Source organism: Corvus moneduloides, chromosome 1, assembly GCF_009650955.1.
Source record: "Corvus moneduloides isolate bCorMon1 chromosome 1, bCorMon1.pri, whole genome shotgun sequence".
NCBI classification, from domain to species: Eukaryota; Metazoa; Chordata; class Aves; order Passeriformes; family Corvidae; genus Corvus; species Corvus moneduloides.
The window spans coordinates 157,813,953-157,828,178 of NC_045476.1; the positions used below are offsets into that span (position 1 = coordinate 157,813,953).

The 14,226-nt window shown below is 37.1% G+C and overlaps 1 protein-coding gene across 10 annotated transcripts in view; it reads left to right on the top strand.

The window, feature by feature from the left end:
* Positions 1 to 14,226, top strand: part of EFR3A (EFR3 homolog A) — a 77,485-nt gene that overhangs the window by 52,967 nt on the left and 10,292 nt on the right. For 8 of the 10 annotated variants that reach the window (XM_032133567.1, XM_032133557.1, XM_032133585.1 and 5 more), the window contains 8 exons: positions 1,139 to 1,190; positions 3,955 to 4,127; positions 4,578 to 4,653; positions 7,159 to 7,320; positions 8,556 to 8,687; positions 9,172 to 9,239; positions 10,467 to 10,594; positions 12,619 to 12,654. In XM_032133567.1, coding sequence (XP_031989458.1) covers positions 1,139 to 1,190; positions 3,955 to 4,127; positions 4,578 to 4,653; positions 7,159 to 7,320; positions 8,556 to 8,687; positions 9,172 to 9,239; positions 10,467 to 10,594; positions 12,619 to 12,654 — 827 coding nt within the window. The remainder of the gene's footprint in view (positions 1 to 1,138; positions 1,191 to 3,954; positions 4,128 to 4,577; positions 4,654 to 7,158; positions 7,321 to 8,555; positions 8,688 to 9,171; positions 9,240 to 10,466; positions 10,595 to 12,618; positions 12,655 to 14,226) is intronic. The other 2 variants (XM_032133538.1, XM_032133547.1) reach the window with 1 other exon arrangement.

Here is a 14,226-nt window from a genome sequence, read left to right on the forward strand (position 1 = left end):
ATCATTGTCATTCTCCAGCTTCTTGGTAGCTTTTCATACAGTATCTTTGCAGTATGGAATGCTATTCCATGGAAGATACAAATCTGTCTGTGCCAGGCAGTTGTCACTCATTATGGAGGTATTTGAAGAAAGAATCCATATGAAATTCTCTACTTGGATTAACAGCTGGGGGTGGTGGTTGGTTGTTTTTTAACTGTACAGTTTTCCATTTATGAAATTCTGCATAAATATATGCCTGAGCAGTGTGTTAGTATGATCTGCATATGTCACTCTGAACAAAGAAGGCTTTCTGAGTGCTGATAAAGTCTTGCATTACTTGAAATTTTGGTTTCTGCATTTGAATGGTACAACAGCCAGGATTATAGCCCATTAAGATACAAGTTTCCACTGTTAAGTGGAGGCCAGCTTTTGTGAAGAGGGTTGATCTTCCTTTCACTATTTAATGGACAAAATGACTTGTACCTTTTTTACTTTCCTGAAAGAATCTCTTTGAATGGAGCAATTTATTCCAAGTCCACTTTTATCTCCTAAGGTCTTGCAAGAAGAGTGACTATATACCATTAGCTATTTGGCTACTTTTAGTACCTGCAGAAGGGAAATGAAAACAGATGAAGAACAGGTCAAGTAGTGTTTCATGTGCCTTCCTCTGATATGAAAACTGAGGAGTCTTTCAGTTTTTCCTACTGATTTTGCAGATAACTTTTTTTCTCAAAGTTTTGGGGTCTGACTTAAAGAAGAAGTATCCTCATTTCTTAGAAAACTCAATTGCATTTTAATCCAGAAGAAATTTTTAGTGCAGATGCTTTTGGAAATAGTCAAGCTTGTAGTAGTTGAACATTTTAGAGATTTTTGAGTAAAACGTGAAAATTTAGATCTGCTTCACATACACAATTTACTGTTTTCTTCAATATCACGTGCTCTGTTTTTAAGCCTTCCTGTAAACATGTCTTTCAAAAACATTTAGTTACTGCAGCTCAGTTAAGAGATATTTTCCCTTTATCTGTGATCATCCAGCATCCCTTCTAAGACTGCTGTATTCACTTGTCAAAAATGAGAATGATGTCTAGAGTAGAATAATATTTCAAAGATAAGCAAGAAAACCTAATCCTAATTTGCAACTTTTTTTTTCCAATTTTAGAGATTTGGGAACCAGGAGAATTCAAATCATGTTATTGAGATCTTTACTTATGGTAAGCCTTCTGAGATTAGTATACTATGTTATAAACACACAGTGTTTCACTATATGTATACGTTTACATATAAAAGTACAGTATAACAACTCTGGATTATGAAAATAAACATGCATTCGTATTGCATGGACCTGTAATTCTATTGTGTAATATTGTGAAAGCATTTTCCCAATTTACATTACAAACAGCGCAGGAAATACGCCTCCATCCCTTAGAGCACTTCAGTGAATGTCAGTTATAACTGGATCTTCAGATCCAAAAGAACATCATAGAGTAGGTTGAGTTCTGCCAGCAATACTTGGCAACATCAAAGTGAAATCACTTTTATCTCTGAGCGTGGAAAAGTGGCAATTAGTAGAATGGCCATTATTTTTAAAACCGTAGGAATGGATGCCTATCTCCAGGCCATCAGAACCTCAGACACTGTTGTTCTTTCCTTCCTAATGTTTCCCAAGTTTCTTTTAAGGTGTGATTGAATTTTTTATCACAAATACATTTTTCAGCTGTAAACTTTCAAAGAATATTTCTGGAAATAGACCCAGATGGTAAGAATCAGAAAGTGGGTAGTAAAGGAGGCTCTTGCTAGTAGAATCCTGGCCTGTTTTGCTGCAGAAGCTGAAGACTGTTCAGTGACTCAAATAGGGGAAATGGCATAAAGAATGACTAAAGCAGAAGAATGTCCTCCTGGAAAATGAGTTTCTATCCCTGCTTTGACGTGAAACTCGTGTATGGTGTTAGGCAAATAGATTGAACCATTCTTGGCTTGTCCAAATCTGAAATCTTAGACTTTGGTTTGCAAAAGAGCTGGGCATTCACAGTTGCAATTTAAAGATAGAAAACTTGTTAGGAAGGATCTCAGGTGGTCATTTTGCACATTGTCTTCATTAAACATAGACTCAGGTATGTCTAAACTGTTCTTGACAATATTCATCTCACCAGTCTTAAAATTCCATTAAAATAGGTAAGAATTGTTCTAATGATTTTGGGTGCCACATAGCCTGTAAGTATGCTTTAAGGGAGTCGAACTGTACATGTGGAAGGGATTCAACATTTTGGACACTGAATTTTGGATTGTATCCTCTTTCAGATTATGGAAGTAAAATCCCATCATGGCACAAAGGTGTGAAAGTCACTGTTCTGGTGCTTAATGAATTACTAATGAATAGATAAATATTTGGAAAAAATTTATCATTGTACATCATGTATTCTTTACAAAAGAATAATAGTTCATAACACAATTAGTCTGTTGTCATGCACACACACAGGCAGACAAGCTAATGCTGTATAGGCAGGTGAAATCTGGCACTGCATTAAAAGTGTGCATTTAGATTTGCAGCTTTGCTGCTTGTAATATCAGTCATTTTCCATTTTTGGAATGATTGATCAGATACCTTCCTGTCCCCTGGTGCTCCTGTGCCAGCCACATCCCAGAGGCACCAGGGACCACCCAGTCACTCACTCACTCTGCCCCAGGGGCATGGGAGAGAGAATCAGAATGGGGCCAGAGAGAAAAGTAGGTTGAGATGAAGACAGTTTAGTAAGTAAAGAAAGGAAACCAAGAAAAACAAAACCAAGAAACGAGGAAAAGAAGTAATAATAAAATAAAACAAAACCCCCACATAAAACCCAATTGTTCACTACAAGCGAACCGATACCCAGCCCAGTCCCTGAGCAGTGGCAGCCCTCACAAAGTGCCTCCTGTTCTGCTGCTGAGCACGACACATTTTAGTATGGGATATCCCTCTAGAAGTGTGTAAGCCCTGCTCAGCAGTAGCTAAATCATCCCTGTGTTAGCAGCACTGGTTTGGTCACAAATTCAGAACACAGCAGCATCTGTGCTACTATCAAAAAAATTACCTATCCCAGCCAAAGCAAGTACAACACAGTTCACACGTAAAAGCTGTAAGAGTATGAAATATATATAAGGAAGATACAATTATTATGTAAGTCTTAGATAAAAATGTTGTTGCATTTATTATAATTAAATTTTGAATAATTTTGCTCCCCTTATCCTCAACAGGTTACATATACTTTGCAGTTTCTGAATCCATTTTGGTTTTGAGACTGTAATATTCTGGTAACCTCCATTTTAAGGGGTAAATTTTAAATATTTCTGACTGCTGTAAATGTTCAGCTCATTAATGTTTGAACTAGTAGTTAGGTAGAAGTTTGCTTTAATTAAAAGTAATTGAATGAGACAAGTCAGAGGTAGTATTAATTTTTTAAGAAAAGCAAAAATAACACTATGGTACCAGATTTCTAAGAAAGTCATATTTGCTTGCATCATGTTTTGCAATAAAATAGTATCTGTAAACATTTAAGGTGTACATATAGGCCCTCATATCTCATTTTTTTATTTCACATGAGCTTACTCTACCATATATGAACAGCTAATAACCTGAAATAGAAAAATCTCTTTTGTAATTATCTACTGGAATTACTATCATCTTCATTTTATGCCCTGCAACGTTTCATAGGCCATATAAAAAAAACAGAAATCATGTCTTCATTTTTTGATTCTGGGTGTGTTTCTAAAGAAAGGATCCTGAAAAATACTTTTATCATGAGGGAGTTAATTTGAAAACGTGTGCTAAAGTTCTTCCAAATTCATACTGAGATCAGGAATTTTCAAAATTAATACAATACTTCAGTTTGAATCCACCTTGCCAATGCCAAAGCAAACCCACTAAAAGGTGAGTGACAGCTGCAATTAATTCTTATAGTGCAGTAATGACACATTAATTTTACTTGCAACAATGAACAGGTGACTTCAGGATACAAAGCCACAACAATAAGTAATGCGCTTCCTGCCCCCTTTCTGGACCCGTTGCTGTCTCCTTCTCTCATGGAAGACTCCGAGCTGAGGCAGCTGGTCCTGGAAATCCTGCACAACCTCATCGATCGGCACGACAACAGAGCCAAGCTCAGAGGGATAAGGTACTGCATTTTATTTATTGGCCTACTGGAAATTCCAGTTCATTACCTGAAAGACAAGTACTGTTGATTTTTAAATGTCTTTGCTAATATGAATTATTGATGCACTGTTTTGGTAAATGTACAGTTCTCAGTGTCATTTATTGATGGCAAGTGTTTTACAGGTAAGCCTTAGAGCACAGTACTTTAAATGACCATTACAAATATCTGCTCATTTAGCTGTGGAAGAAAAAAAATCTTCTATTATGTAGATAAAAAAAATGTGATTGTCATAATTCTCTTTCTGGTTTTCCCTCTTCAACTGAAATTTGAATATCCTTGTAAAGCATGGAATAATTGAAATGGGAATTGGGTCAAGATCTGTTTGAATAGCTGCTGTGTTCCACATTTTCTTCCTTTCCAACTTTTTTGTTGTTTGTTGTTGCTAAAACAACACATTTCTTTCATTTGTAGAATAATACCAGATGTTTCTGATCTAAAGATAAAACGGGACAAGATTTCAAGGCAAGACGTGAGCTTCATGAAAAAGGTAATAGACTAAAACATCACTTTTGTATTTAGAAATAAGATAAAAGTAATTGAAGCAGTGGTTTTGCTTTTCTTCTACATCTGTGGTTTTGCAACAAGTCACAAAGATCAGTTTCAAATTATTGTAATCAAATGACAGTGATTTCAATGTTGAGCTGCTCTAGATACTTGAAAGATGATTCCATGCAATAAAATTTTAATTTATGTCTTCAGTTAAAACCTTTATGTACACGAAATTAGAACAGTGTACGTCTAAACCATGATTGTGAAAAGACCTCCCTGTTGTTAGATCCCTGTGCAGCATTTAATTTTTTTTCAGTAGTAGTTTTTCACTTGTATGGCTTTTATTTTGCTGTATTTTTAGACAATTTTGTACTTAGAAATCTTTTCATAGCTGTGCTACAGGGACTTAAGTTTTATGTTTTAGGTAAAGATGTCAAAGAAAGTTAACTTTGCACAAAAAATCCATCTTCTTAAAAGATTGTTTTCACAGAACTTTGTGCCAGATGACTTCTGAGTATATTTGGTTCTAAAGAAAACAGGGTTTTTTTGGATGATACTTACATGGAGTGAAATTACTTACAGTAAACACCTTGGTTTTATGTGGGAAAAATACATAAAGCTATTACTCTGCTCCGTCATTCCTGGCTGTGGTTTATCTGTGTAGGTATGTTTGTAAACAAAAAAAGGTAAATTACTGAAATAGGCAAAAATACTACGTATGTAATAATACGCAAACTAGAGTTGTACAGCATTCAAATAACGTTGCAAGATAAATGTTCTTGCTAAGTTAGTCCAGTTAATATTTCCAGTACAACTGGAATAATACAAATATAAAAAATACTCCAACATTGGCAATTATTAATAATATGTCTTTAAAAAAGTGAATTGAATTTTAATTCATTAATATCTATGATTTTACGCAGTTTGGATAGGATGTATTTACTGATTTTGCTAGATGAAAGTTGTCAATGTCAAGCTAAATATTTGAATTGTTAATACTGATCTGAAAAAAAGGCAGAAGAGGAAAAGAGATTCTCCACAGGTCAAGAAAAAATCATACAGGCTTCTAAAAAATGTGTAACTCTGGGAAATGGAGTCATTCAAGGATTATCTGTGTGGTACTGTTTCAGGTGCATATCATAAGTGAAATGTTACTCACCTGGTGTAGATGTGCATGTTAGCAGCCTGCTCTTCCCAGATTCTTTGCATAATCAAAGGAGAGGGATGAGGCATCTCCAGAAGTCCATTAAGATCTGGGTGACCACTTAAGCTTGTTTGATACTACATGAGGACCCTGAAGCAGTTGTATACCATACCCAGCTGGAATGGAACCAGACATAGGCACAAAACTCTTCATCTCAGACCACTTTCTCAATTTATTTCTATCCATTCTTTGAAGGGAAATATTTAACTTCTTGCCTTTTCCAGTCTTCTAGAAAGATACATATTGAGAAAATGCACATAATAATTTGTTTTCCTATTTAAGTGCAATTCTAAATCAGTGGGATAAAAAATTTCGTTACTTTTATTTTCCAAATATACTGGATCTTTAAACAGCTGACCTTTACTCTGCTGATTTCATAGTAGCTTCTGTGCTTTGCTAGTATCTCTGTTTCCCTATTTTCTAAATACGTGTGTTAGAACAACTGTTTGATTTTGGAGGTATTGAAAAGACCAACAACATCATCATTATTTCTTAAGTAAATATGTCCTGTTTGAAAAAGAGAGGTTAAAAATCACTTTTCTTCCTCCTTCTAGAGCTGAATTAGTACTTCTAGAGTTAGTCTTGAAATCTTGAAAATTGGGTCAGCTGATACAGGCTTGCACCCACCCCTCCACAGATTAAGAATGCTGGGGTGGTAGTGAGCTGTGTGTTGCATACAACACCTGCTTCTTATCCTGCGTTTCTTGTGTTTGCATTTTTCTGCAGCCTCCCTGCACACATTGGTAAATGAGCCCTGCTCACCTTCTGAAACACCTTCTAGGAGAATTATTTCTTGGTTTGCTGTTCGAGGGCAGTTGCTTAATGAACAAATTCGATGTCTTCACAAGGATAACACTTGGAGCTTACTTGAATGTTCTTGAGAATGTTTCAAGATTACTTTTTGGTTTCTCCTTTTCATAAATGGGCAAATTTTATTTTTTTTAATGTTTCAACAGGAAATTAATTCCAGCATCTGACACTGTGCAGTAATCGTGCAGTTCTCTGTATCATCTTCCCTATCTGTACCTTTCTGCATAAAATAGAACAGTACTGTGTTTATAAAGAAGCTGTTGTTAGAAACTTGAGGTCTTCCTTGTTAAGCGTGTACTTGTTTGTGTATGTATCTATACACATGTATTTTATCCTTTTTTATTTTTTTAATTCTCTATGTAAATTGATCTAACATAAAAGTTGGCCCCATTTGGAGTAGAGAGTTGGACTAGAATGCCTTCAAATATCCTTTCTAACCTAAATTATTCTATTATTTAATATGCATTTTCCCTTTTGTGTCTTTTATAGCATGGTCAGCAGTTGTACAGACACATCTACTTAGGCTGCAAAGAAGAGGACAATGTCCAAAAAAACTTCGAACTGTTGTTTACATCTCTAGCTCTTACCACAATTGAACTGGCCAATGAAGAAGTGGTTATTGACCTCATTCGATTAGCTATTGCCTTGCAGGTATGAGGCTGTGTCGGGTTCATTGACTTACAATTCATATTTGTAATTGGAGATGTGAAGAACTTGGGGGTTTTGTATATTGATCTTCAAATTGGAAATCTCATCATTTGGCCCAAACTTGATTGATCCACTAAGGAAGTGCACTTTGTACCTACCACTTACTAATGGGGAAGCTTCATCTGATCACTTTTCTGACAAACTTCCACAGCATGTGCTGTTCAGGAAAAACAGCAGATGTGGAAATCTGTTGAAACATTTCTTAGAATCACTGATACTCATTAGCAGATTGTCAAGGTGTTCTCTCAACCTATGATCTTATGAGTGTTCTGTGTAAAGTGTATGGACTGTGTGCGCCCAGGATGAAAACTTTTGTATAATTGGGAATGTATAATTGGGATTGGTTGGGAATAGTTACCAAACCAGGCTATTTAATCTTACCTTGGAGTAAAATTCTGTCAGTGTCTTAGCAAGCTTTATTCCTTAACATTTCCTTAATAGGTTCAGATATTAACTCATCTGTGCATACAGTCCTCAGGGAAACTGGATAACTTACTAAGTTTATCTGTGTTGAAGTCAGAAATAAAGTAGTGCTAACATGTGCCCTGGAAATTTGATGAAATCAGCCCCTGTATTCCCAGTTCACTCTGTCATTAACTTTATTCCCAAATGTGCAGCTGCACTATGAAACATCTGAAATGCAGTGTGCATCCTTAATTTTAAAATACGTCACTGAACCAAATCTTTACTTGATGGAAATGACATTAGGAGTTCTACTAGAGCAAAAATAATGCAATCTGAATAAATATAGAAGTGCTAATATGCAGTAAATAATTCCCTTTATTGTGCTATATCTGTGATTCACACTGGTGATCTTTATTATCAAACTGGTCTTTCTAAATTTCCTGAGAAAATGTTATGATCAACATGTGGTAAGGACAAGAAACTACCGGTCATTAACCTGTACTTCCTTTCTGAGAAACAGGATTTTGGGTTGAGTAAATTTATTTCTCTTCATAATGGTTGAATCTTTTAAGCTCTCTAACTTCAGATCAGTATATTCCTAATTCAGGAGTGAGCTAAAAGACGAGAGTTTTAAGATGAGAGATATCAAATGTTAAGTAATAGCAGATAAACATCACATGCCAGCTAGTGTTACCAGATGATAAATGTGACTTCCATATATTCAAGACAGTCTGGTAACTTTGGAAAACATAATGCTACCCCTTATATTTCAGGACATTGCCATCATCAATGAGGATAATCTGCCAATGTTTAATCGTTGTGGTGTCATGGCATTGGTTGCAGCCTATCTAAACTTCCTGAGTCAGATGATTGCAGTTCCTGCCTTTTGTCAGCATGTCAGCAAGGTAACATGGTTAAATAATTCAGGTCATTTAGAACAGTACACATTCTACTGTAAAATCAGTAAATAACTTGTTTCAAGTAATTGCTTGTGGTGCTGGTCTCCTGTATTTGTGTCCCCTGACATTGTTCTTGATCTTCAGTCTCTCATGGCATTACTGCTGACTCCTAAAATTATAAGCAAAATAGTCTTCTCTCAAGGTACAGCATTTTTATTTTGCTTATGGTACCATATATAATGGGCCAAAACCCCATCTGGTATAAGACTTTGCGGCCCAACTGTCTTTTGAAAAACAGTATTGACATGCACAAGACCATGAGAACCAGATTTTTAGTCTAAAGGGTGAGAGCCACAGTCTCTTTCCCTGGTTAAAAGAAATCCTAAATGTCTCATTTCTCCTGAGGTAGATGTTAGTGAAGGTTAGGTATTAAAGAAGACAACTATGGAACTACTCCATTTGTACTATTTGACTTGGGGGTTTTTTTCAGGTCATTGAAACCAGAAGTGTGGAAGCATCTTATTTTCTACCAGAAACAATTTTCAAAGACAAATGCGAGTAAGTAGATACAAAATGGGAATTAGTGGACAGTGAAGTCCCTATTTTCCTATTAAAAATCATACATCATTGAAAAATGTTACATATGTGAAAAAAACCCAGAGGTTTTATGGTGTTCTGGATAGGCAGAAGAAACCCAAGCATTAAAAGCATGTGCACTTATAGGGGAAAAAAGAGGGTTTCAGGCTTTTTTATTGTAGTCAGAGGCATTTATGCACAGCAGGGCCCTCAGTGTGCTAACACAGCAAAATATATGTTCAATGAATCACAGAATGGGTGAGCCTGGTAGGGTTCTCTGGAGGTCATCTGGTCCAAGCCCCCTGCTTAAGCAGGGTCACGTAGAGCAGACTGTGCAGGACCACATCCAGATGCTTTGGAATATCACCAAGGATGGAGACTCCACAACCTCTCTGGGTAACCTGTGCCAGTGCTTGGTCACCTTCACCTTCACACAAAAAAGTGTTCACTGATACTGAAACAGAACCTTCTGTGTTTCGATTTGTGCCCGTTGCCTCTGGTTCTGTCACAGAGCAGCACTGAAAGGTGCCTGGCTCTGAGGCCTTTCCACCCTCCCTCCCTTAAGGGATATGTACACACTGATATGGTCCAGCTTCTCTCTCCGTGCTGAACTGGCCCAGCTCTTTCAGTCTTCACTGGAGAGATGCTCCAGCCCCGTAATCCACCTTAGTGACCCTGTGGTGGGCTCTTTAAAGTAAGTCCATGTCCTGGTGAGCCATCTCCTGACTCAGCACTCCGTTTGTGGTCTTAGCAGAGCTGAATAAAGGGCAAGGATCTCCTCCCTCGACCTGCTGGCAGTGCTCCTCCTGATGCAGCCCAGGATACCCTCAGTCTATTTTTTCCACAAGGACACACTGCTGGCAAATGACAAATATTAGTACTAATTAATTAATTAGTATTAGTATTACTGTTTCTGTGCAGGGTTTTTTTTTTTTATTTAACAGAGATCATATTCTCTCAAGATGTAGCAGAACAGGTGAAGAACATATTTCAAGTAAACAAGAAGTGTTAAAGTAATCTAAAACACTGCAGAGGTTTTCAATGGACTAATTTTAGGTGTATATTAATTCCTAAAAAACTAACCAGGCTTTATTTCAATCAAATCATTACCATTGACCCTTCTTGATTGCTCACAGACATAGGAAAAGTATTTTACCTAACCAACAAGTATCTATTGGTAGACAGTAACTTCAATATATGTTTTGACAGTCTTCCAAAATCCTTAGAGAAGGATGAAACAGATTTATTTTTCCTGACGAACAAGATTGCAGAATCATTAGGAGGCAGTGGATACAGTGTGGAAAGATTGTCAGTCCCATATGTGCCCCAGGTAACAGGTAAGTGGTGATTAGTAGCTACACCACCTAATACCAGTTATTAAGGATGTTTTCCTGATGTGTTGTGTGCCAGTGAAATGTAATGTGACTGCTTGGCAACAAAACCTAATCAGATAATTTTGTCTTCTCAAGGTGTTTTTTTTTTCTCCTCATTAGCTACTGAAATATTGCTAAGAAGTTTCAACTATTTGTCCTTTTAAGATTTTTTTTTTTTCCTTAAACAATGGAAGTGAGGCAGAAAGTCCTAGAACCCACTTTGACTCTTTTTAATTAAGTCTTGGCTTTCAAAAGAATACCTGTGCTAACTTGGTCTAGAAAATGAAGAATATGGAAGTCAGCTTATATTATCCTTTTTATGTAAATGTTGGATGAAAGATACTCTGTCCTTTTGCCATGGTCATGTGCTGATTTATTTGCCTTAGTTAAATTCTTAATGAGCAGATGTTAATTTAAGCAAGAATGGGATGTTTTCCTCCATCAGATACCTATGCAAGCTTAGTGTCAAGTAACAGTGGAAATAAAGTGTTGCCTGAGGAAGGTTTGTGGGAGTTTGTGCTACACAGGCTGAATGAATAATGTGAGAAGGACTAGCTAGTGTGTGACATTCATGTGCTTTTGGCTTTTAATATATTTTCAACAGCCAATTGAGCAACTTACTGAACAAAATTGATTGAAGAATTTGTTTTCTTAACCATGTGTGTTTTGTGGCTGTATATAACAGGTTGCTATTGTAAGAGACTAGGGGACACCCCAGCCCAAAGCATGGCCTTTTTAAAGTACCTAGCAGAAAAGTGTGATTTCTATGTTCTTTAGCTCACACATAGGAAGAACCAAAGTACATTTGAACAGTGAATGCCAGATGTGTTGTTCTTGCAGTCTGATTCAGAGACATTGCTGCCTGCTCTTGAATATCTCTTTTGGATAGTTGTGGGAGGAATTGAGTTCTCCAGACAGCAGGTGTGGTTTTGTCCCAAACACAAGCAGGCGCATTAAGTGATACGTTCCAGCACAGCCACAGTGTCTGTTTTCTGTTGCTGGTTGTCTTCTTCTAAAAAGGATAATGTTTCTATACTTACTTCTTCTAGCATCTAAAAAACCGGTTAATGTTATATTTTAGTATTGGCAGAAGAGGTGGGCAGCAAGTAAGGAAATGTTACAGACTTTGAATGAATGAGAATGGAGTGAGGAAGACAGCCTGCTTTGAAATTTATGTTGAGCTTCTCCTAGAAACTCAGATATATTTGTACCCAAATGACCTCGCTAAGGTTTTTGTGTATACTTTGCTAAAAATGCATTCCCACACAGGAAGAGATGCAAGTTCTGACATCAAGATTAATTGAGTTTAGCTGCAAGTGTGTGATTAACTGCCTCTGCAGGTGATGAGAAATTGCCATATTTAATCCTAAATCTTAACATATGTGAGTCAGATGGGCTCGGGGATTTTGTAATCTTTTTGTAAAGAGCAGCGACCAAAACTTGTTCCTTGACTGTTGCCATAGCTAGTTAAGTTCATTTATCTCTGATCCTGTGGAGTACTGAGCTTCCAAGGTTTTCATTTAACTAAATCAGGACCGAGTGAATATTGTGGAATTCCTAAGCTTTTCATTTTTTACTGCAATGAAATGTTGCATTTCTGCTATTAATGTTATAGTGTTGGAATGTAGTGTTTCAAAAGAGATCAATAATATTAGTAAAAAATGATCAATTTTTTATGTATTTCTGTGAAATCTAGGGTTGAACCTAAAAAGTCAGTAAATATTTCATCTTAATTATTTCTGTTATTTCCAAATATCAGTGACATAATGCTTAACAACGACTTACGGACATAACTTTGTTGTCCTATCTTTGTTTCATGTCTTTATACTTCTTAACAGTTTGAAAGACATTCATATCTGCAAATTTTTACTTGTCTCTTTCTTACTTGGGGGAGGGAGAAAACTAATAATTTAAATGACTTTCAATCATTTTTTGTCTATACATATATATATATATTTTTTTTTTTAATTCAACTCTATTTCCATCAGGCAAAAAACCTCATAAACGCAAACACAAGTCAAAAGGTAAAAATGAGCTGTAGGTCAGCCTGCTCTCCTGCCTGTGGTGTGTCCCTATAGGATGTGCAGTCAAAAAATGCTTTTAGAAGGCCTAAAGACTTTTAGGCCAGAAATTGTGTTGTACTTAGTGGACTTAGTGGTTTGTTATGCTTTTTTTTTGTTTCTCTCCTTGACATGCGTGTAGCAATGTTAGCTGCTGTGAGGTTTGCTGTTGTGTTTACTCATGATTTGATGCTCTACAAAATGGTAGTTTCCTGTTTTGTTTTCCTGAGCAGGTAGTAGAGCTGTAGGTGTCATTTTTGTGATGGTGCTAATTACCTCTTTGAGTGACATTGCAAAACCCTGTAGAAAGTTGGAAGAAGCTCTCAGATGTTCAAAGAATTCATCTTAGTCACTGGCCATTCAGGATAATGACTGCACAAAGAATAGAGTCCCTCACCCAGGAAAAGAGGGACCTTAAAGGTCATCTAGTTCCAACCCCCTGCCATGGGCAAGGACACTTTCCACTAGAGCAGGTTGTTCCAAGCCCCATCCGACCTGGCCTTGAGCACTGCCAGGGATGGGGCGTCCACAGCTTCTCTGGGCGGCCTGTGCCAGTGCAACACCACCCTGACAGGAAAGAATTTCTTCCTAATATCTAATGCACATCTACCCCTTTTAGTTTGAAGCCACTGCCCCTTGTCAAAAGTGATGGATCCTGCCTCAGTCAATGAGGTGACACAGAGAGCTGCTCCCACTGTCCCTGGGCAATGGGGCCAAGGCTTCTGGGACAGCCTTGGCAGGGGCTGGGGCAATGGATGTTGGGGCTACATCACTGTCCTCAAGCCCTTGGGCTCCTTTATGCATGTGGATGAACATTGTATCTTGTAAGAGAAAAAAATGGAAATTCTCACCATTTTTTACCCACTTAATATGTTGAAATTAGAGATATATGCGCATATTTCACATGCAAGTATAGTGAGGCATCCATTAAAAAGATGAATTCTATCCAAAGTAGTCCCTAAAATGTATCTTCTGGTGTTTGAGTGTTAGTTACAGAGAGAGCAGCAAGATGGCAGCAGAGATGTGGTTTTTCTCCCGTGTTTTCTCTTGGGGGCTGAGGTGGTTTCCTCAGATTTGGAATGTGTTGAGTCATGTACCAGTGAGCCGTCAGGGATTAAAAATTCAGTAAATCCTTCAGAACGGTGCTTCAAATGCTCAGGGTCTCTGAGAACCTGGCAAATATTAGTAGGATTCAGGTGTTTTTCACTAATCTTGTTCTTTCACTGCCTCTTGATCTTAAAATGACATTTCATTTATGCGACTTCTGAAAGTTATTTCTTGGTTTTTAAAAGCTGAGCGTGTTCAGCTCTGCTGGAATGAATTCTGTTTGTTCATGCTCAATATTTGCACTGCAAAAGAACTTTGCTTTGCTGGAAGTGGTTTAAACAAAGGTTGCAGAAGAACCAGCATAAATTATCTTGTCAAGGGAGAGTTTTGCAGTCCTTCTCCTTTTTTTAGTATCAAGTGCCTGTAGGTGGTTCTAAATGTGCAGTGCAAGTCATCAAATAATAATAGCCAGGTCCAAATGGCTTGATC